The sequence below is a fragment of the Strix aluco genome, chromosome 22 (assembly GCF_031877795.1).
Source record: "Strix aluco isolate bStrAlu1 chromosome 22, bStrAlu1.hap1, whole genome shotgun sequence".
Classification (NCBI taxonomy): domain Eukaryota; kingdom Metazoa; phylum Chordata; class Aves; order Strigiformes; family Strigidae; genus Strix; species Strix aluco.
The window spans coordinates 7,281,363-7,304,765 of record NC_133952.1 but is presented as its reverse complement, the minus strand read 5'-3'; the positions used below and the strand labels follow the sequence as shown (position 1 = coordinate 7,304,765).

Genomic DNA, 23,403 nt, shown 5'->3' with positions numbered 1-23,403 from the left:
CTAAATTTTCCCATCGATCAGATACCAAACGGGCTCTTCCAAGAAACACCAACCCTACTGCGCTCATTTTATTTAACAGCAGAAAACAGCTGTAGCTTCCAGGTGGAAAAGAACAAGCTCGATTTCCAGGGAAGTGAACATGCATCCAGCTGCAATAGCCAGCATCGAGGCGTAACTGTTAAACGTGAATTTGCACGACAAACGACCACGTGCAGAGGTAGCAGCTATCACTAATCCAAGCTATCCTGTGTGTTGATGACTTCTGACAATCTGCTGTCACCCATTTTGATAAGTTAGCCTTTAACTGCTTTTTTCCATTCCTTTATTGCCATTTTTAAACCTTTGGTGTTTTCAGTGCAGGAACAAAATGACCCCGGGAAGCAAAGGATAGAAAACAGTAGAACAATTTCCAGAGAAACAGGAGCTATATTACTTCACAGAAAAACAAAAGCGCATAAAACTCCATCAATAACCCGCTACCAAATAAACCCTAAGATGGGAAATAATCTTGCCATGGCTAATAGTGTGGCCACAAGACCTCAGGAGCCATTCCCTGCTCCAGAGCATCTGAATTCAATTCTTTGCCAACACAAGTCAGCCTAACCTCCTTAAACCCAGTTTATAAAATGGAGCAATCCAAAGTGGCTTCTATTTTGCAATCCCCAGATCCTTCAGTCCGTGTGTTCCCTCAGAGATGCCTACCAGCAGTAATTAAGAAAAGCAAGGCTGTTCATTACACAGGGCAAATTATTAATTAATTTTACAGGGGTACACACATCTAATGTGCATGTTTTCCTTGGGGCAGGGTCTGGGAGGACAGAGTTGATAAATTTGAAAATGCATGTTCTAAACTTCATTATTTCTGTCACAAAACTCATGCAAAGTATTCAGTGACTACTCTACTTTTAGCAGCTTTTACAGTTATGAACAGAAACCATTTCTAGCCGCTTGCTGAAGAAGCAGAGCAATAGCAGAACTATGCAGCCTAGTGTATTTTAAACAATTTGAGATCCAAATGAATGTTGAGGCCAAGAGGATGTTTTTCTTAGTGGAAGAAATACAAGCATCCCGGATTTTGTTTTCCTGCTAATAGGTATAAAGAAGAATAAACAGCTGCTTTTTGTTTTCCAAAAAATATTTGCATTAAGAAGATCTGCAGATTCCTTCTGCAATTGATGTAACATCTTTTCAAATGAGGACCAGCTGCTTGCTTTGCTTGTTTATAGCAGGACATGCTTAAGGGAATTTTTTTTTGTTTGTTTATTAAGATGTAGGACCAGACTCTCCCTGGTAGGCTGCAATCTGCAGCGTGGAGTGAATCTCAGCAGGCAGAAGGCTCCGCGTATGTAACTACAGTTGTAGCCATCCTGCTTTCTGTTGCAATTCGTGGAGGGCTCGACACCAAAACCAGCTCATTGAGGGACACTGGATAAATCTGAGGGCTCTGAGGTAGCGTTACCTGTGCTACAGGGACTTCCCACACCTCCTGGCATGGAATCGCCCACCTCAACAGGACTGAGTGTGCTCAAAAGGCTTCGTGTCAGGCATTTCACCCCTTTAAAACGAGGGCCTATAAACAAAGGAAGCAAACAATGATGTCAGTTGACGGCTTAACGGCCCTGCAACATCGGATTCATGTGCAATTAATAACAAGGCTTTTGATCTTGCAATCAGCAACTATAAAATACATGTGCTTTCCCTGCACATTTGATTATATTCAAGGAAGCAAAAGGATAAATACTTATTAGCATTACAAAGTACTTTTCACGTTTAGCCAGAACTTCATAAAGCATTTGTGGTCCAACACAATGTGGTTTTTATTTTATCCTCCTGCATGCATGGTGAAATGCTATTTATTTTGTTTATTCCAGTGTTTAGCCAGGGCCAAGGGTGACTGTGAGAACATGCTTAGAAACAAGGTCCTAGAGAAAACTTTCATGCCTCACTGAATATTCATTTTTCTATTAAAGAAAAAGACATCTTGAGCTTTTTTAGGTCAGATTGCCCATTTTCTTTCATGTCAAGCTTGTGGCACTTGAAAGATATGTAAACTTTTATTAGGGGTTCTCATAAATTGAATTTACTGCTGCAGGAGTCTTCCAGCAATGGTAAAGTTTAGCTTGCTGGGTTTTATTAGTCAGAGTCAGTAAACCCGCAGCATCACTTGATTTGAGGCTGAAAACCAAGCGTTTCTTGGAAACTAATATAGGAAAAAGGTACCTACAACACTACCCAACGTCTTGGAATTCCATGTTCAAGCCACAGATAGTTCTCACTATGGAGATCTTTGTACACACTGTCAAAATAGCACACAAACAATAAAAAAAGCCTGCCTCCCATTCTGATTCCAAAGCAACTTTGCTGAGGGTACTCTTGGAATAGAAAGGTTTTAAGAGTTTCCCCATTCACTGCAGGAACTGATGAGTAAATCAAAATACCATGTTTAATGAAAAACAACATATTGCCCATTTAGTGTGAGGTTTGAGGCATTTCCCCCCCCACACTAAGAATGCTAAAACCAGATTTTTTTCTACTTCATCAGCACCCAAGCAGATCTGCTCATCTGATTCACGTAAAAGACAATAAACCTAGCAGCCTAAGATGTACATACACTGACCAAAAATGAGACATTCTGCTGCCAGTGCAGCACTGTCACAGCAATGGCAGAGAAATTAAAGGTTACACATCACTCAAGCACACATATCACTAGAGGCATGAGGTTTTTCTGGCTTTGACTATTTTCTTACAATTGTTTTGCCTAAATAGGTAAGACCAAGTCATGTACCATACCCCTCTTTCTCAGACTGAAAAGCAGACTTGGCCACTCAGAGAGGTCATTTAGCAGAGAGGCATGTTAAAAAGTCACATCTCTGCAATCTGGGTCCATATCTCGGACATAGAAGAATTACTTTTTTTTCACATATAAAGTAACATCCTCATCCACTAATAACAATTGCTTTATTTCTGTCCAAAAGTACCTGCCCACATTTTGAGAACACTGTGTCTGGGCATGCCTCGGAGTTGTTTGCAGCCACACTGATTTCACATGTCCCACAGATTTCAATCCAATTGTATTCCACAAAATATTTCATACAAGATGGACAAATGCGACTAAGACATATCTGAAATCCCACCTTAGGAAACCCAGCAATGCTTGTTCAGAAAAGGACTACGAGGCATTATTTCAAATATCAGTCCAGAATAGTGGACTGCAGGACTACTGGGACTGCTCGTTTTCCAGCTCACTCCACTTAGTTGCATATCGTAGGATGCTGTTTATTTCCGTGCTTGCGACTGCTCTTTTAACTTTACATTTTCAGCACAGAAAGCTTGATAGACAGGAGCTTTCAGAAATGTCTTTAGCCTGGGCAAAGAGACTATTGAGAACATTCTTGTCAAACTTGGTCATTAACTGTAGTTATAATGTCTGCAGCCTGTCATTAAAAAAGAATCAAGGAGAAACTGATTGAATGCACCAGAAAGAAACAAAACTTTCCATTCCCTTACTTTTTCCTTGACACGTTGCACTTCATTTGAAGCTTGCTAATATACCAGCCAAAAGAATTGTAAGGGCCTGGATTCTTTCTTAATACAATAGTCACGGTTCACTAGTTAAAATCTGTATAGAATTAGCCAGGACGAATGGAAAAACATACTTAAAGAGCTGAAAAATAGCACTCTTCTGCAGGCTTATTCATTAGAAAACCTCTATCAATACAGTGCATTAGTTCTTTTCCTATTTCTACTACTAAACTAAAAAATTATCACAAAATAATACACATCAAATAAAGACAAGAAATGTCATAGCGGTGCTATGCCTGTAACTGAAAAGTTAGCAAAAACTCAGATCAGTCTTTCCATGCAAGTCCTTTCTTCCAGAGATTTTTGGGGCAAACTTCATATTCATGGCAAAAGCAGCTTAAAGCAGAATTAGCACAACAAGCTGTGACACATCTTGTTCCATTTTTCAAAGTTCCACTTCAATCAGCCATACCTGACAACTGTAACCAGCAGTACCACGCTACTGAATATAACATTACATCAGCTTTGCAAAACTGGCACGAAAATACATTAGCACAGACACAAAATGGACTTGCTTATTAGCGTGAATGTGATCACCGTGAAAAGACTGAATGCTCCTTCACTCGGCATCACAAGCTGTCTCTCCTAATGCAAGTCTACCTCAGCCTTTAGACTATTGTTCATCCCCACAGTATCTGACTGCCTTCCACATAAAATCAATAAGAATAGCAAAGTAGAGTTAATGGAGTCTCTGGCACTTTTCCCATTTTAGGGCAAAGTCCTGCTGAGGACAGGTTTCTTTTTCCTCTGACTTCGGACTTAGACTCTTTTTGTTGTTGCTTGGATAGCAAGAAGGCTTTCAAAGAGAAAAATAAGCATCAGTATCTGCTGGTGAATGCGAGGAAAAAAACCCGACAAACTGGAGTGGAGACAGAGAGTTGAAGTTCCCTGGCCAGGTCTGATTCTCTCTGTAACATGAAAGAAGAATCCTGGAAGTACAGACAGCGAAGTGGGGGCCCACTACCAAGGCTGTGTCAACCATTTCAAGCAGATAACTCCTACACTGCTGTCTTCCTATGCAGATCACTGCTACTCTTGGCAGAAAAAAAAAAAAAAAATGTGTGTGTGGGAGGCAATTCATGTTATTTAAAGCTATGGGAGAACTTAGATGGGCATTCTTTGGAAAAGAGGAGATCAAGAACCAATCAGTATTCAGTGGTGAATTGACAGGAGGGATGCTATAGGATTCTTTGAAGAAACAGGGTAAGAGGGGATACACTCATCCTGTGGAAGGATCAAGATTTAAAAGAAACTTGCTTGGAAGTTTTAAAACAAAAACTATTGGGGTGAGGATGAATCACCCTATACTGCACTATGCAAAAGCTCAGGCTAAGAGTTAAAAGAAAAGAAACTCTGTTACGTTGAAAAGGGGCTTCAAATTCTGGCTGGTGCAGCCTCAGAGAAGCTCCTCACCTCCACATGCGTGTACAGACGTGCCCTCTGTACGGCTTCTTCCACTAGACACCAGAGAAATAGCAATTTTGAAGAATAATAGTGGTATTTATTCAACTTAGATTCCCAGTTCTGCCTCTAGCTTGTTTGTTGGCCATCTCTTGAAAAACAAACCAGCAGTTTATTTAAGTGAATGCCTAACTTTTAGTCTGTGAGTAGTCTTACAAGTTTGATACACAGCTCAGGTTAGGTATATAGTTAAGAAAACTGGTGATACAAGGTCTGAACCTACTAAAAGTTGACTTCCATCAGAGAAAGGCAGGGATTTTTTAAAGCTTTCTGGCTTCATTTCAGCCTCCTCTATTTTTTCATGTATTTATTTACTGGAAAGAAAGGAGAAGAGAGTGTGAGGGAAGAAGGGAGGGAAGGAACCCTGGGACAGCACATGCTGGGCTGTAAAATATAAAAAAGGTTTTTCAAAACCGCATGTTCTAAACATCACCTTGGAGTCATATAATAATAAATACTCAATATTACACTGAGAAGGTCTAATTGCCAAGTAACTATAGCAATAGAGAGAAGAGGCTGTCTTTGGACACATTCCCTCCTGCCTTAATTTTTCCCTGGGGTGGGGAAGGGGTGCAGAGAATGTGCTCTAGATCCTTAACGGATAACGTTTTCCAGAGCCCCCTCGGATCACTCAGTGACTCTGGCATTTAAAAGCTGCAGACTGATTTCTCAGAAGGAAGCTGGACGTTCAAAACAATTACACTGAACTATTCCATCTCCTTAGACAGGGTTTAATGCACCAGGTTCCTGACGCAAGGCTGTCAAAATACATTGAGACCCATTACACAGCTACGCGACCCTTTATGAAGCGCCTTACAGTCCAACAGCTCACCACCGCTTCCTTCATCCCCCAAGAAACGGCGCTTTCCAGTGAGCCTAACAGGCTGAAAATGAGTAAGTGTGAAGTGAGACTACACATTGGCCTGCACCAGGTATTTGTTTTTGCCAAAGAGAAGACCACATTTCTGGGTTGTGTTTAAATACTGATTTCTGGAATTTAATTTGGGGGAAAAAAAATTAAAGAATTATCTGGAGGCTTCAAGTATCCTTCTCCTCCTGATATTTTCCAGAGCTGTTTGGAAATGGGAGGGTGGAGCTGGCACATTGGGACGTACCACTGGGTCAGTGGTTTTAGAAAACACTTCTTTATCCGGTCAGGGAAAAAACTGCTAGATCCTGTTGGTATTTTTATAAGTAACTTGATGCACGGTTCTATTTTTGATACCAACTATGCAGCAATACAAACTGATTTGAATAGATTGCAGGGGGAGGAAGAGAAAAGGAGGCTCCCTTTACAGAACACGAACTGTCTTCTCCAGGGAAACCTCTTGAATCTACAAGGCCTTAGTTTAACCATGTGCCTTCCAAAAGAGTTTTTAAAAAAGCCATTTAGATTTTTTTAACTAAATGAAAATAATAAGCAACTGTGATTGTTCTGTGATATGCAAAGGAGTTGAACTAAACCAAATACAGGAAAAATCTTTCATCATTGCTCTAGATCAAAACCAGTTGTACTTTTAAGATAAATGAAAGACCACAAACAGTATCTTATAGAGACCTTATAGCAGCCTCCCAGTACTTAAAGGGCGCTACAGGAAAGCTGGGGAGAAACTCTTTATCAGGGAGTACAGGCATAGGGTGAGGGGTAATGGTTTTAAACTGAAAGAGGGTAAATTTAGATTAGATGTAAAGAAGAAATTCTTCACTGTGAGGGCGGTGAGGCCCTGGCACAGGTTACCCAGAGAATCTGCGGCTGCCCCCTGCCTGGAAGGGTTCAAGGCCAGGTTGGACGGGGCTTTGGGCAACCTGGGCTAGTGGAAGGTGTCGCTGCCTGTGGCAGGGGGGTGGGCCTGGGAAATCTTTAAGGTCCCTTCCAACCAGAACTATTCTTGTGATTCTATAACAACTTCAGAAAACTTTTGCCAACTTCAGAGAGTTTTGACTTTTATTTGTTGCTTTAGTCTGACTTGTTAAAGAACTTCCATTTTTATAAAGCAGTAGAGCCTCCTCCTCTCCAACCTGATAAAGAAAACTGTCAGAACTTGAAGAAATCAAAACAAGTAATCACAGCTAAATTTGCCTTACCAAGTGTGAATAGGGACATTATTACTTGAAAAACACTCTATATTTTTTCACAAGGCTTCTGGAGAATGACTTCCAGAAAGCCTACACAACATTTGCAATATAAAGTTCATTACAGTAAGTTTTACACTATTCACACTTACATTCCTGGTTCCTACAGCACTGTAGCATGCTTCAAGATGTGCTAAAGACCCATAAATCTTTGAGAACCCTTCCCACAACTTCTTACTCTAATATTAGCATCTTGTTGTATGGAATAACTTCTTGAAAATTATTTTCTTCCTAGTAAGATTCACCTCCTTTTCCTAATTAAGCAAGGAGATATAGAGCCTAGGTTGTTCTTAAGTAAGAGCTGATCCCTCAGACATCGACAGGGAATTGCAGCAGCTGTTTTTTTCACACACCTGTACTGCATTTCAGGCCCTGAGGTTGAGGACAGCCAGCACAGATGCAGGACCTCTGTGAGGGAAAACCTACACGGGAACAGCCAGTGGGTTATACCTCAACTTAGCACTGAGAAAGATGGGACCCTGCAGCAAAGATCAGCTCTTACCAAGGACGAGGTGAGAGCTCTGAGGGGAGCAGGTCGATGAGGGTGGGTCCAAGCCGGGGGCCTGTGAGAAGATGGGGATCCTGCCTTAGGCTGAGGGATATGAGGCCTAACAAGGACCCAGCGGAAGCCCTAGCTGAAGAGATGGGGCCCAAGAAGGCCTGGGACTGTGGTGGGCTGGGTCCTGCGCGAAAAAATGGGCTTCTGGGCCAGGCCCAAGGTCGAGCGCGGCGGCCATAGCACCCTCCCGCCGGTAACCTCGACAACGGCGGCCGGGCTGGGCCGGGGGAAGATCTCGCGAGATCTGGCGCGGCGCCGCTTGCCCGCGCCGGCAGATCTCGCGAGAGTTGCGTGGGGGAGGAGACGAGGGCACGGCCTGAGGTGGGAGGGGACGGCCAAGATGGCGTCGGAGGGCGAGCTGGGCAGGAAGTGGGACCGGTGTCTGGCGGACTCCGCCGTCAAGCTGGGTAAGGGCGGGGAGGGCAGGGCGGAGGAGGAGGACCCGGGGAGGAGCGGTGGCGGCCGGCCGGGCGCCCCGGGGCTGGGAGGGCCGCTGGCCGCCTGGCCCCGCTGTGCGGCCGGGCCCGGTGGGGAAGGGCCCTGTGAGGCCCGGTGCCCCCCGCCGCTCTCGGCCCGGTTTAGGTCGGCGGCGGCCTCGCCGCGCTGTGGGCCTGGGCGGGGCGGTGGGGGGTCCTCAGCGCAGGACAGCGCTGCCCACGAGGGTTGGGGGCTGGCGCGGCGGGAGGGAGCGGGAGGGCCCCGGGCCTGGCAAGGTGACCTTGGCCGCGGGCAGGGACCCCCGCTGGGCCCGCTCCCACGGCCGCCCTGGCCTCTTCTCCCCGGCTTGGCCCCGTCTTACCCGCGGTCCGGTAGCGGAGGGTCGGGTTTGACCTCTGGTTACTCCCTCGGTTGAAGATGAGAGGTTTCCGTAGGAAATCTCCCTCTGCGCTGAGCTCCGCGGCCGGCGGGACGCCTCCTGCCCTGAATGAATGGACCCCGGGTAGGCATCACCGGTTCCCTCAGTGCCACGACCTTGCCCGCCTTTAGTTTCTCTATGACGACGTCTTGGTTTTCAAAATTTGTTTCTGCAGAGCTGTTCACATCACTCACTGTACGAGGTGGGCTGTGTTTTTTAAAAGCAGTACGCAGCGTGACACGCTGATAGCTTTGGCACGTGTGTGTTAGTACAATGGGCGCAGTTTGACATTGAGAAGCTTTCTGTCCGGTGTCCCAAGTCTGCCGGCACTTATGCCTTTAAGTAGAGGAACAGTTCCGTTGATTTTCCTTCACGCTTATTTGTCCTTAAAATTAGGACTATGCGCATGCCTGCAGTGCTTCAGAACTGTAACAAACCATTCATAACATTTCACTTCAAACTGTGAGTTTTAAGAGTGATCATAATTGTGTATGTGCAGTTCAGCGCTCTTCATGCGACAGGCTGGCAGGTCGACTAGACAGAGGTTGTGGCTTTGCAAAATGTATATATCAAAGCAAATCTTTAAATGGAATTTATGGAGCAAGAAGTGAAGTATCTGACATGAAAGGTATGTGTTCCATGTTGGTGCAGAAGTCTCTTTTAGCACCATAAATAATATCTGAGAAATGTGAATGTTTATTTCTTGTTGCTGTAGTGGCTTTATGCTTGAAAGCTGACGAGGAACTCAGGGGTTTAGCTGCCTAATGCTTTTCCATTAGAAAAGATGTTTAGTAATTTTAAGTAAACTGAAACTTCCATTGTTTATAACAGGCCTTTGAAAAGTGTCAAGTGCTCCAGAGCACTGTTTTGCCTTGTGAAATTCTATTCAGGTTTGTCTGACAAACATACCCAGATATGTTTATGTTTCCATAGCACTGGTTGCTTTATCATAAAATATTAAGTATGCCAAATTATAAACAAGAACTTGTTCCATTCTGCAGCTGTACATGTACATGTAGGAGTCCTGTACATGGAAAGTCTCTCTGGGAGGCTGAAAGAAATGGATACAGGGTTGATTTTGATGCAGCATTTTTCTCTTCAGCAGGCCTTTTGTTTTAATTTGGTGTTTTCTTTTATCCTAAAGTGGCAACAGAAGAAGAAAATGTGCTTAGACATTCTGCACTAGTGCTCTAGACCAAAGATTCCCAGTGTTAGCTTGCTGATGGCACTGAGTAGAGGTCTCAGTGAAATTTGAGTTTTTCATTAGATTGCCCAAAAAAGGGCACATGGGCTGCAGCTCTTAAATTTTACCATTAGCACTAAACCCAGTGTGATGGCCTCAGACACATGTTTCTCTTCATGTGTGATAGTGTTGTTCTGGTTTCTGTGCTTTTACGATTGATCCAGTAGCTGAAGTGTCTGTGCTGGCAACCTCCTCCGTGGTATTGACAGCAAATGACTCGGTATGAGCTTTGGAAGTCTGAACAACCCAGAAGTTGCTGCATACTCCCATAGTTTATGACTGAAGACGATGATGGCCTTTAAATGTGAAGTGAGTTGGTGGCCTAGTTATGCAAACTGTGAACGGAGTGCTGATAACACAAACTTTCTCAGACTATCTCAGTGAAAATGACTGTTTTCTCTGCGGGGGCTTTCAAAACCCATGTGGTTGTGATGATTGTTTTTGTAATATTACTGTGAAGTTTGCTGGAGTTTCCAATAAACAATCAAGGACAGTTGTTATACTGGAAAGAAAGGAAATAAGGTTTTTCACTTACAATTTCGTTGCTTGTTATGTGGGATATAGAAGTTTACCAGATCCTCACTTCTCTGTCGGACTTTCGGTGGCCACAGTCTCCTTCCTGTAAATTCCTTTACATCCTCCCTGAGATGAGAAGAGAGATCTTTCCCGCTGACGGCTGGGGAAAAGCATGCTCTGTGTTTTCCCATTCTAGACCCTGTAAATAAAGGAAAGCACTACATTTCTGAAGCCTTGCACACGTGAGAGTGTTCCAGTGTCTGTGAGAACTGTAGAGGCAGGTAACTCCTGTGGATTGAGGGCTGGAGGGACATGGGAAATAGAAGAGAGTGAGAAGCGGAGGTAGCAGCTCTCAGAACGACTTCATTAGCAATAGTATGTTATTAAATAATAGTTGGGGGCTATGCAGCCTGTCCTGTCTTGTATTAGTCTGTCAGGCTTTCCACTGCAGTGGCTTCAGCCAGTGTATCTGTAGCTGGCTGTGGTATTTGTAGTTATGCTGTACTGGTTTAGTTGAAGATCAAGCTCCCGAAAGAAACTTGATCTCCTGCCACTAAAATGTCCAAAATATGTTTATCTTACGTTACATCTTACAAAATGCTGTATTATATTTTTGACCTCTTAGTCACCGCCTGTGTGCATCTTGTAACTTCGTATTAAAGCTCTTTTTCCTGTTAGTTCAAAACAGAGTATGTTGTCAGACGTTGTTAAGACAGTGTTTCATTTCAAAGAGTTAAGTACTCTAAACCTCTCTATACCTGCACAAAACATTGTTAAATGGAGTTTATGTGCTCACTTCCTTTTTATTAGGATGGACTTTCTTGTTTTGCTAATGATGAGGATGGGTCTAGGTATTTTTGTTCCCTTTCCCTTTCTCAATCTAGCTGTAACCACAGTGTTTTGTGCGTAGTGGGCTGGGTTGTGCTTTCTTGGCTGCCCAGGCAGTTTCTCTGGTGGGTGATCCAGATCGTGCTGGCTCTGGTTTCGCACCATTCTCAAGACTCTTCACCCGTGCAATCATTTAAATAATTTAACTTTCTGTTCCGTCTTTCTTCCTGCTACTGGTTTTTCTTACCCATCAGAAAAGTTGCCTGTTTTGTGTGGGGGGAGGAGAATCAAGCTACAGCTGCTTTCTTTTTCTTCCCAGCTTGCAAAGTTCTATAAATTTTCGTGTCCTCCCCAGCCTTCACAACCATTTCTTCCTTTTTATTAGTAGAGCTCTGCAGAGACAGGGGAAGTAATTGTATTGTGGTCATCTTCCATCTTACCCGCTTCAAGCCCTGTTTAAAGGGTTTGTTTGTTTGTTTAACTGATTGATAGTTCATGTGTGTTTATTTGGAAAGACAATTACTCATGAAGGACTGACAATTGCTTTTTCTCTGCGAGGCTATAATTTGGGACAAATTATTATTATGTGCCATTTCCGGGGAACAGGGAGGCAATAAAGAGTATGTGTGTAAGGGGAGGGAGATTTGTGTGCCTGTGTGTCTTGGTTTGTTTTGAAACGGGTGTAGTTTTAAATGAGTTGAACACTAATTTACTTGATATTGCAAGGTAATCCCAGGAAAGCTGTTCGCTTCTTGACTTGTGTGTAAGTTGCTGTGCTGAAGTTCATTTTTTTTGCAGGAGATAAATGTTTTGATGTATGTCTGTGACTGACCAAAATTCAGCCTGGAAGCTTGTAAATAACCCAGTGTGGTAATGTTAATTTTCCACTAATCCTCTGTTTTGACATCTAAAAATAAAATGTTTCTAATCCCCATTTAATAAGATTTTTTTAAGAGAAAAGGGCACTTTCAATTCTGCAACTGTTACATGATTTCTTCTGGCTTGCATCATCTGGCCTGCTTGAATAGCTGTTTCTGTTAATAGCAAGGGTAAAATTGTATTGTTTGTGTCATTCCACAGATTGACCATTTCAGAGAGAATCATTGTATGGATTGCAATGTCAGTAGTTTTAAATAATCTTTCACATGGTTATGAATAAGATGAAGTCAGTCTATATAATGATAAAACTTGATTATACTTTCTGAAAACTGGATTAGACTTTCTCTAAATATACAAAATCCTGAAATTCCTGTTTTCAAGTGGTTTTTTGCTTGGCAATTGTAATGTGGCCATCCAATCTGAGCTACCAGGTCAAAAGATTTGTTCTTCAGATGAGATTTTTTTTCTAATACTGGAGAACACAAATATTATGCAAGCACACAACTGCATGGTTACGTGAGCTTTGTTTGCAGCCCAGAGTTATTTCCCTTGGTCGCACAGGAGCAGATCCAGTTCTACTAGTTGCATCTTGTAGCAGACCAAGTAGTGTAAATATTAACTGCTTATGGTTTAGACTGTGCAGGGAGGCAATAGTGTCGATGAAAAAATCTTTTATTTGGAAGAGGTGGACAAATACTGCTCCAAGAATAGGTTTTTAGTCAAAAATCTAACAGCAATATTTAGTTATGTTGTTAGCAGAGTTCTGAATACAATGACCGTCTACAAATTGAGGGGCTATTATCTTCTTTTGGTGGAGTTGAGAATGGTCAGTGTGAGGTTAATGGTTGGACTAGGTGATCTTCAGGGTCTTTTCCAACCTAGATGATTCTATGATTCTGTGAAAAGCCAGGAAAATCTTTAGGAACCCAGGTCTGTCTTCTAACTGCATTGTGTCCTGCTGTTCCCCTTGGCTGGCCATCCGACTGAGTCAGGAAACTCTGCCCTGCCTAGGTGTGCCCCACAACTCGCTAACCGAAGCGGTGAGCGATGCTGGGGGAAGCTCTGCTCGCCCCTTGTTCCAGCCTGCTCTTGGCAATACTTCTGGTGTGTGAGAAAACCTGAAAGAAGAGCTGTGACCTCCGTCTGATCGTGCAGCCAGTTAAAACCCTGGACTACCCAAGATCTCCTCTGCTGGAAGTGATTCCAAAATGCACCGACTTCCGTGTCCTCTGCATTAGTGCATTGATAAGATGCCAGCTGTGCCTTCTTTGGGAGGTGGCACACAGTGACACTGTCCAGGGGAAGGGGACTCCGGCCAAGCGATACCCTAAACCTCTCATTTCGTCCTTGAGATGTTGCAGCAGTAGGTGGGAAGGACTCTTTGTTATGTCAGATATAGTTCTCTGAGAAAGTCCTTTTGGGACTGCTGGCACATCCTTGATAATAGTAAATTAATAGTGAGAGCTTTTCTGCTAGTGAGATGCCACCATAACGCCTCTTGCTCTAAATTGCCTCTATTTCTTAGCAGGGCCAGTAGACGTCAGTAACGGTCAACCTACGTTGGATGGGTGTGGAGAGGCATGGTTGCCACCCCTCATAGTTAGGCTTGCAAAAGCCCTAAATGTGGATGTGTTTCTTCCAGCAAAACTTCTCTTTTTAGCAGTGCTATTGTTTTCATTAGTGGAATATTGTATTGAAGTAAGACAGGGTAGAGTTTTCTGTCAGAGGTGTATTTTCCATATTATGAGTATCTTGCAGATTTCTTATAAATTTGCCTGTAAAGCAAGTGCAACCCTGATTTTGTCTAAAAGCTTGATGCAGTATTGATGAGACCCTTTGTTGTGCTGTCTATTCAAAGAGCAGCTTCCACTCTTTTCCCCTTCCCCTTTCAAAAGAGGAAGGAAATGTGTCTGCCCTCTCGTCTCACCAGCTCATTCACCAGTGTGAGGGTGTAAAGTTTCTGGTCCACTACAAGACTATCGCTGCGACTGCTTGGGGAGAGCTCGTGGGCTAACAGTGACGTTTCCCACTGCTGTGTGTCCATCTGCAGAAGTGCTGATGTTTATCTAAGGTTAGACTTCGGGCAGAGGCTGACCTGCAGGAGTGCTTAAGGGTGAAAGCGGCCCCTGGAAGCATGTTGGGATTTTTATAATTATAATGGTATTTAGATATTTATATTCTGTCATTCTAAATATTCTGTGTTACTACAGTTGAATGCTAGAAGAAAACAAAACACACTTTTTTCCTGCTTCTTCCTCGAGTACTTGGTATGTAGTTTCACTATGTTTTCTTCTAGTGTCCTTGCTCATTTTTTCTCTCTGCTATGTAAACAATCCACACAACGGGGGAGATGAGAATGAAAGCTTCAAAGTTGGTGTTTGAAGAAAATCTGATTCCTGCCACAGAAGACCTTGCTAAGAATCTGCTTAAAATTAAATCTCTCCATAAATAAGTGATTTCATGGTCTCAGATTTCTAACTGGTGCTAAAGTGCTGCCCTGTAAAGGCCCTGGTGTATGAAGAAGGCTTTCCTCCCTATTTTTGCAAAAAAATTATCTGTGTATCTTGTCAAAGTGGGATTGGAGGGGAGCAGGACGGGACACCCTATAACAGGAGGGAGAATATAGTTTTGAGAGTTACTCACCTTTTTTGTTTGTTTTGAAGATCTTGACTCTTCTTGGGTTATTTCCTTACCTTTATTCTTTACGTAAACAGCAAGTTTTAGTGCTGGACTGAGCTGATGCTCATTTGAAACTTCCAGTGCATCAGGCCCGTGGATGGGATCTGCTGTTGGACCTTGAAGCTGTTGCTGTCACTGTCCCCAGAGAGAAGCTAACCGAGCTTGATAGATTTTCGTGATCCTAATGGCAGCTGTCTTTCTAGCTGGGAAGAAATCTTCTCTGTTGGGACAAGTCCCTGACCTATTTTAGAGAGTCTTGTCTGTACAGAGTGGTTGCTATTTTCTTGGAACAAGAAGCCGTCTTCCAGGAGCTCTGTGTTAATTTTATTTCAATCGTTTAGTTCTTTTAATTGTAAAACAACAGAATCTGAAGGAGCGAAGCCTGAAGCTCTCTATTTTGTATTTGTGTGTAAGGAATGGCAGAGGAAAATAATAGTCTTCTTTTTGTCATCAGATTAAGTAATTGAAAAACTTCCAGCTGCTATAGTAACAGCAACACATTTGCCAGATGTCAACAAGCACATTTTAATCCTTCTATTTTAAGTTCCAAGCTATTGAAGAAAAGTACATCTAGGTGTGGCAGTCTTAATAGCTGCTTCAGCCCATAGCTACTTGGGTAGCCTAGGAAGGAGCCGTGTAGGATCGCTGTTGGAGGGACTGTTGATTAAATTTATAGAAAAAGCTTTTCCCAGATGTTCTTATGGGGCAGGAGCCCATCCTGAAGATTTGTGTTTCTCTCCAAGACACTTTTATGATGTCCTGTTGGGTATACGGCGCGTGCTCTTCTGAGTGTTAGATTGATTGGAGGTACTGTGACATTTTTCTTGGAAGGTGTAAGAGCCAAAAAAAGTAGTGAAGAAGTTTTGGAGACTGGGCTTTCTGCCTAATACCAATTCCGCGTGGCTGTGCCGGTCCATACGGCCGGGACGCTTACTGGGGAGCGGGAGTGAGGTGTCCACAGGACTGCCCTGTCCCCTGTTGACACCAACTGTAAATGAGTTTAAGCTGAATTGATAAATGTAGGGTGGAAGAGACTGTTTTTCTAGTTAAACATTTTAAACTGTCAGAGGAGGTGAAAAATGCGATGTACTCTTTCCTGTGGCCTTTTCCTCCAAAGAGTCTGTCATGCAAGAAAGGGAGGGAAAATGTGCCCGGCATGGATCAAGCCCTTAGCTTTTCCATGTTCGTTTGTTTTTATTGTAAGATAAACCTTTCATGTTTTATTGTTATGAAGTTAAAGCCTGGCCTAGAGGTGCTGATCTTTAGTAGAAACAGCTGCAGACTGAGTGTCCCCTGGTCAGGTGGGAGGCTCTTTGAAGCAACATGTTGCCTCTTTAAAAGGAAATTGAGCATGTGAGAACTTAAACCTGTAAAACTCATCAACGGCTCTGCCATTGTTTATCTCTGGTGTAACTTTATATAGAATTAAAGTGAAACGTGTTACTTTGCTCCCAAGACAAGATGGTTTAGCTCCCCCTTGGTCCTGGAGACGCAGGAAATGACCACATAACCACAAATACTTTCTAGTGGAATGAAGATGAGTGACAAACTATCCACAGAAATAGGTTCTTAACCAGATGGGCTAAGAAATTAAATGTAGCTAAAGCTTCTGGTTCTAAGTTAATACCAGTGCTTAAACGTTAAAACCAAGTAGAAAAGAGCAAATGGTGTATATGCACCGGCTGACATGAGGGGGCAGATCTGAGCATTTCTTGTGGATTGGGTATTGAGACCTGCATCGGTTTTCAGCATTGACTGGTCTGTTGCTCAGTAAGAGAAGGACTGGACCTAACTGCCTTTGGGATGAGGGAAGCTAAGGTACTTTTTGACTTCATTTCTCAAGTTGCCTTGTACAGAAACCAAAAACCTATTAGCTGTCAGATCTTCTCCTGTACTTCTCTAGCATTTTCATTACGTAAAGCAAGGCCCTAGATATCTTACCATTATCTTTTTAAACTAATCAACCACTGTGCTCCCCTTCCTGCTGGAACAGGGTGTAGTGAGGGCCTCTAAAATTGCATGAAAATTGTATTTTCATGAAAAAGAAGAATCCATTCAGATTCACTGCTTCAGAAAAAAGCTTTCTTAGGAAAGACTTAGGAAGGAATGGTCTTTCTGAGTCAGTCATGCTGGACCACATCTGCTTAACAGTGGTGTTGGGTATTAGCGTGGGGGAAGACCTCGGTTTTGGTTTAGGCTTAGGCTGAATTGCAATTGGCAGAAATAATAAATTTTTCACCTTTAAGTGTATCCTGTAGCTTCCGCTATGGCCGACAGGAAGCAGCATTGATGGCATCTGTGCGGAGCCCTTAGAAATGGGGCTGTGATGTGAGAGGGCATCTGAAGGAGGTGAAGAGAATACAAGATAACGACAATTTCTGGAAGTAAATGGAAAGAAACTGTATTAACGAGAGCTGCTTCCTTAGTGCAGACTTTTCTTAAGACAAGAAAGTAAGCGGCTTACCACCACGCTGGTAAGAATGTGGGTTTGACTGGTAACGTGGAAAATGTGGTGACATTAGAAACTGCCCAGGCTCTGCATCGAGATGATGCAGAATTTGTCATCCTGTAAATCATTTCTCATTGATTAGCTAAACTGTTTGGATTGGCAGAGGAGATCTTTTCTTGGAGAGGAAGCGTAGGACCAGTATCACTCACTGCATGACAGGCCTTTCTGAACTGGACGGCTCAAACAACGCCTAGTGCTGTCTGAACGGAGAGTAATTACCTCCAGCAAGGCCTTTTCAGACCTACAGCACAACAGCCCAAAACACAAAGGCAGCATAACTACATATTGGAGGAAAAGATTGGCAGAGGGAGTCAGGCCAGAGGGCCAAACAGTTGTCCATTGGATGAATTCTTGAAGATAGTAATTATCCTTAATAGCATAAACACTCTGCGAGAGCCAACACCAGCTGTACTATCGCAAAGGTACAGAAGGAAGGCCCTACTTGGGGAGGGGGAGTGGAGGCATTAGCATGGATGAACTGCTGCTCTTAGCAATGCCTGATGTCTCTTCCAGCCTACACAGAAATGCCGGTCAGTGACACGGTGTGAGTAGTTAGCTGTTTATATGAGATGCTCTGAGTAGTGTATCTCTTGCTGTCTGAAACGCAGAAAAAGCCTGAAGCTCTGACCAGACATCTGAGGAACTGAGACTTTCCCTGAGCTGTGCAAATGATTAGAGTGAAAACCTGACCTTCTGCAAAATGCTCGGTTTCTAAAATGTCTGGGGGAGTTATGTCAGGACCACTTGGCAGGCGGTCAAAGTTCTTCCCTGCAGTTGCATGTTTTGTAAGCCTACTCCAAAGTTGTAATGACCTGGTAAAGTAGTTACCTCTTTCACAACTGAAAATCTGTAGTAAAATGAACAGAGTTTTCAAAAGCAACTCTTGATTTCCAGCTTTCAGTAAATACAGATAGTCAAGTCCTAGCAGGAGAGTAAACATAAGGGCGATTGCTCAGATCATCTGTTTGGCCATCTCTGCTCTAATAGTCAAGATTTTTTTAAACAATGAAAAATGTGGGTTGCTTAGTTAATTTAGCAGGTAGTGCAGTAAGTATTGTTTCAATAATCTGTGCTTCAACAGAAGCTACCATTGGTATACTTTTTGCAAGGAAAAAGGTTTAAAGAGCAGAAGGAAACTTAAAAAAAAAAAAAAAATACTCCTATACGCCAAGAGGGTATAGGATTCTTTGGCATTGTTTTGGACTCAACCCACTTAGTAATGTGTTCAACAGGAGCTTAAATAAGGATCACATGCTTTTAGGAATATTTTTTTAAAAAATGATGTCTTTTAATTAATCAAACTCGTTATACTTAAGTTAGATTTCTTATATTGAAAGGAGAGAATTGAAACCCGTAAGAGGATGTGTTTGCTGCAAAATAAACCTGAAACTGTTAAGTATTTTTTCTAATAAGTATGCATGACTGATTTTTTTTCTGTTTTTGAAACTTTTGTACTTCTGCACCTTATCTAAAATTTTTGTCTTTAGTGGATATAATTAAAGGTAGAATTTAGCCAGAGCTCAAAGTTTTCACTGTTAAATTTATTGGGTTGTGAGAGGACTTTTGCAGACTTGCCTGACTTCTTGCAAAAAAATCATAAGCGCACCTTCCAAGGAAAGCAAAATTTATTTTTAAATATGCCAGCTGAATTTTTTTAATGGCGCTGAATAAATTTTTTTCAACTGCTGCAGTTATTTCTATATATAGTGTAAGGATGTGAAAAGTCATTCATTCCTAATGTGTTTAAATATGCTCCATAATGAATGTTGTGGATGTGAAAGATAAGCAGCCTGGAGCTTTCTTTTGCAAGGTATAGGGTAACACAAAGCATCAAAGTTTTGCTGCCCTCAGGACACACATTGAAGTAGTTAAAGTAGTGAGATAAACGAAATACAATAAGATATTCATCTGCAAAATCTAAAGCTCAAGGACACAATAAGTTTTCATTTAAGTGTTTCTCATTTGCTGACAATGAGCCAAATAAATCTTAATTCCACATTGTAGATGGTGACAGAAATTCAGTAACTTTCTCTGGGATGAGAGTCTGGTTTGTTTCTCAAATCTTTCTGATAATGTACTTGTATATGTTGGGATTCTAATATGAATTAGCTGCTTACAGTTACTTAAGAAAACAGGATTATTTTTTTTTCAGAATTGCTGTTTAAGAACGTTTTTGGGCTGAAATAACATGTAGTCTGAGAGTCCTCACTCACTGCATTTCTTCTTACAGGTGCTGGATTCGGATTAGGAATTGTTTTCTCAGTCATCTTCTTCAAAAGTAAGTATACAGCAGTAATCTTGACTGCCTGTTCTCCTAATTTCTGTCTGTTGTAGATGCAGTTTAAAAACCAAGAAATCTGAGGCATGTAAAACTTAATCAGCATGTTAGACCAATTCTTTCATTATTGGTCATGTCTTTTCAGTTGAAATGGAGTTACCTAAACTTTTAACTGTTGTGTAACAAGGTTGTTACACGCGGCATCTCTCTAAGCTCCTACTGTGCTCGGCTCAAATTCTGGAATTGCAGGAAACCCTGAGCCAAATTACTGGAGCCATGTGTCTAGACATCAGTTTATGCCAGTCTTGCCAGGGTTTTAAAACTGATCTAAATTCTTTTTTTAGTTATGCTTTGGTAACAGAATAATTTTCAGGAATATCTTGACCTCAGAGATTGGTCTCCATTAAATTCTAAATATGATGTCTTACTCACTGTTACTCTTGGTTTTCTTCTGAAGTGGTCTGTTTTTCAGCCGATTTTAGGACTTGTAGAACTTGAAAATGCCTAATATGCATCTTCCAGTAATTTCTTTCTTGATGCTTATTTAGCAATACTATCACTGTCATGTGAAATGAACAGCTTTTCTTGACTTTAACTTTTCTCCTCTGCTTGCCTTCCCCCACAGGAAAGACATGGCCTATCGCTTTTGGGTCAGGGATGGGGTTAGGAATGGCTTATTCCAATTGTCAACATGACTTCCAGTCTCCATATCTTCTCCATGGTAAATTTGTAAAAGTAAGTACTTGTTACTATTAATTGGTAACTGTTTGTAAGTTAGCATTAAACAATAGATCTAGACACCATTTAAATGGATTTTCCTCTGCCTTCCCCAAAAAATTACCAATAAGAAGAAACTTGCCTAAGCAGGGGTGGTTCCCCTGCTCTGTAGAAATTTTTAATATCTGGTGTGTTTAGCAGTAAACTTACTAGACTGAATACATAGAATTAGTTTAACAGATCCTGCAGGTAGGTTTCCCTACAACCTGAAAGCAAGTATAATAAAAATACATGTTAGAAAAGCTGAAAAATTAAACTACTGGTGAGATTCTGCCTTCAGACTTTGGAAGAAGCTGAAAGTCACATCGGGTAGATCTACCTGTGGAAGCACATCTGTGGGGGTTTTTTTGCAATATGAAAGCACTAATCACTTGTAAGTTTTGTGGCTTGTTTGGCTGGATAGTAGTGTAATAATTAGTCTCAAAATATTGCACGCTTCAGGTTTGAAGAGGATAATTTAAATAAGTTCTGTATTATCACTGACCATGCTGAGATAAAATATTTTAAAATAGGTTAATTAGCAGGAACCATTTGGGCACTTGCAAACTGCCTACACTGCACTAAGTCCACACTTCCTTAATATTTTATTTCTTCGCATGTAAAAGTTGAGACTGCTCTTAGGGTAATTTATCATTGTGGCATCTGGGGGAAAAAAAAAAAAGGGCTGTGTGTGCATATTTTGGATCCACAAAGCCATATACTGCTAAAAGCATTTCACTGATACTGGTGGAGAGGCATCTACCAGGACATATTTACATATTTATTTTAGCACTTCAGAAAGTACTGAGGTAAAATGTGCTGCAGGTACAGAGTGCATGTACACGGCAAGTACACATAATGCAAAAATTGCTCCTGTATCTCTCGTCTGCCTGAAGAAGGAGGCCTGAAGGTGTTGTTAGGCTTTTTCCTGATGCATCTAGAGCTCTAAGCTGAGTCCAGTCCTCCTCAGATTTACTGGCAGATGAGCTTTTGCCAGCCTTCTGCAGCCCTTCCAGACATACCTGTTTACAAATATTTTCTTCAGCTGCCTGTTAAGAAGGGGAAACAATAACAAGATTCTTGAATAACTCCTTCAGATAAAATATTTTGGATAGCAATGTAGAGAAACTGTGACTTAGATGCAGCTGATACAACATTGCCAGCTACAGTCCAGAATCAAAAGTCTGTGCATGACTCTTCTGGCCAAATTTGTTAACATCAAAACGTGTTAGCTTTACACACTATCCTGAGGGTATTACGCCAATTTATGTCTCCAAAAAGAAACTGGAATGCCACGTCTGTGGCTTCATGTGAATGGTAAATGCCCCGTTCACATGTTCTGAGAAAGCATTATTCATTCAAGGATGCTTGTTACTAGGGATGTTGGGCAACAGAAAACTTTCAGGTCAGCCTAGTAAGGGATTTTGTTTGGATTAAGGACTAATCTGTGCTCTGGAGCAAGGGTGGTCCTTCGAAGCATGAGGTAATTGAAAGGACACTTCACAGAAGAAGCGCAGCTGCCTGCATGGCGCAGGACTAGACAAATAGTTTCCAGTGCACTGTCTCCACTAGTCTCTCTGGCACAAAGAGGCTGAACATGCTGAGAGAGGGAAGACGCCGATGAAGCCATCTAATGGTTAATGTCATTAATTCTCTCCAAACTGTCGTGTCATGGATAATGGCTCCAGGGTTATTACAACAAAATTATTTCATTTCTGTTGGTTAGGAGCATGGAAAATATTGTTGCATTATCACTCATCTGTGTTTTTCCTAGAAAATACTGTTGTAACTAAATTCTATAGGATTTCCTTTACAAAACTGAGTTTCTGTTCAAATGTTAACTTGTCAAAATGTGAGATTCTGCAAGAAAATCAGCTTTAAGAGACAGAGAAATGTAACACGGATTAGCTTGAATGAAATTATTTCTAGTTTTCTGAACCTGTCAAGTTCATAGGATCACAGGATAACTGAAGTGGGAAAGGACTGCGAGGAGGTCATCTAGTCTGACCTCAAACTGGGGTCAGCTGTGAGGTCAGACCAGGTTACTTGGGGCTTTATCCAGTCTGGATTCTTGATTCTTCAGGATCAAGTTCTTAAATCTGAATCCTAAGTGAGAATGAGAGAGGATGGAGGACCTTCACGATACCAAATAATCAGAAGATTACAAAGCAACTTTGCAGCTGTTCTAGCTGCCCATCCTTTGGGTTAGTGATTTGATCATGAAACACTAACACGAATGCAAGAGCCACTCATCTAGGCCAAAAGACTACTTAAAATGCAGAAAAGCTCTAATTTGTGGTCATAAGGTTCTGGTGGTTTAAGTAATTTGATCAAGTGGATGTCACTATGACTTCAGCTGAATTTAAAATCAACATCTAGCAATTATTTCAAGGCTTAAAACGGTGTGGCTGAGGATTACATGGCCTAGGTTTCCTTGCAAAATGGAAAGTATCGTATTTTTCAGGTTATTTAGCCTGTATTATTTATCACTCCCAAACCCACAACCCTGTACTTTGATAGCAATGTGAATTGTATTGATGTGCAAGAATACAAGAAGTCTGGCAACTGGCACCTTTCCTCCTGCCCTGTGTGCCTTTGTTTTCTATCCGATTTCTGTTCAATCTGTGAATAGTTAACCTGAACAATAGTGTTGGGTTTTCTTGAAGAACCCATTTTATCAGAACGGAGGGTTATGTGCATGAAAACATGGCATGCTTCTGCTTAACTTCTGCATACTCCTCGGTCTAGCGAAGGATGAAAATGTCAGCCTACCTTCTGGAAATGTTACAAAGCTAAGTGGCTTGCTTTACATCGTGCAGCACCTTCCATGTAAGGAACCCAAATGGCTTTTTAATAATATAAGCCTTCTTGCTTTACAGGAACAGTGACTAATGACTAAGACTATCCCAGTGGGAAGGAAGGAGAAATCAATGATTATTCCTCAGGAATACTGAAGTGCCCCTGGAATAAGCCAACATTCTTCAGTAACAATCACCAGTAACTCTTTATACTCCAACAAACTGTTTCTGTACATGAAACAAGGGTCTGTTGCTTGTTTTGTATCATGTCTGGAAAGTGCAAGGAAGAGCTCTTCTGGGAAATAAATAAAAGAAAAATGGCCTCC

General features: G+C 41.9%; 1 protein-coding gene across 1 annotated transcript; it reads left to right on the top strand.

Annotated features, from left to right (window-relative positions):
- Window positions 1–8,021: 8,021 nt before the first annotated feature.
- Window positions 8,022–23,403, top strand: MICOS10 (mitochondrial contact site and cristae organizing system subunit 10). The gene is made up of 4 exons (XM_074847948.1): window positions 8,022–8,142; window positions 19,476–19,523; window positions 20,149–20,258; window positions 23,159–23,403. The coding sequence occupies exons 1-4, from the start codon at window positions 8,076–8,078 to the stop codon at window positions 23,165–23,167; spliced, it is 234 nt and encodes a 77-aa protein (XP_074704049.1). The 5' UTR covers window positions 8,022–8,075; the 3' UTR covers window positions 23,168–23,403.

Excerpts from the sequence above, each read along its gene's own strand:
- MICOS10 (XM_074847948.1), top strand. The coding sequence starts at position 8,076 with ATGGCGTCGGAGGGCGAGCTGGGCAGGAAGTGGGACCGGTGTCTGGCG. Across the intron at positions 8,143-19,475 it reads GGACTCCGCCGTCAAGCTGG|GTGCTGGATTCGGATTAGGA; the intron begins GTAAGGGCGGGG and ends TTCTTCTTACAG. Across the intron at positions 19,524-20,148 it reads CTCAGTCATCTTCTTCAAAA|GAAAGACATGGCCTATCGCT; the intron begins GTAAGTATACAG and ends CTTCCCCCACAG.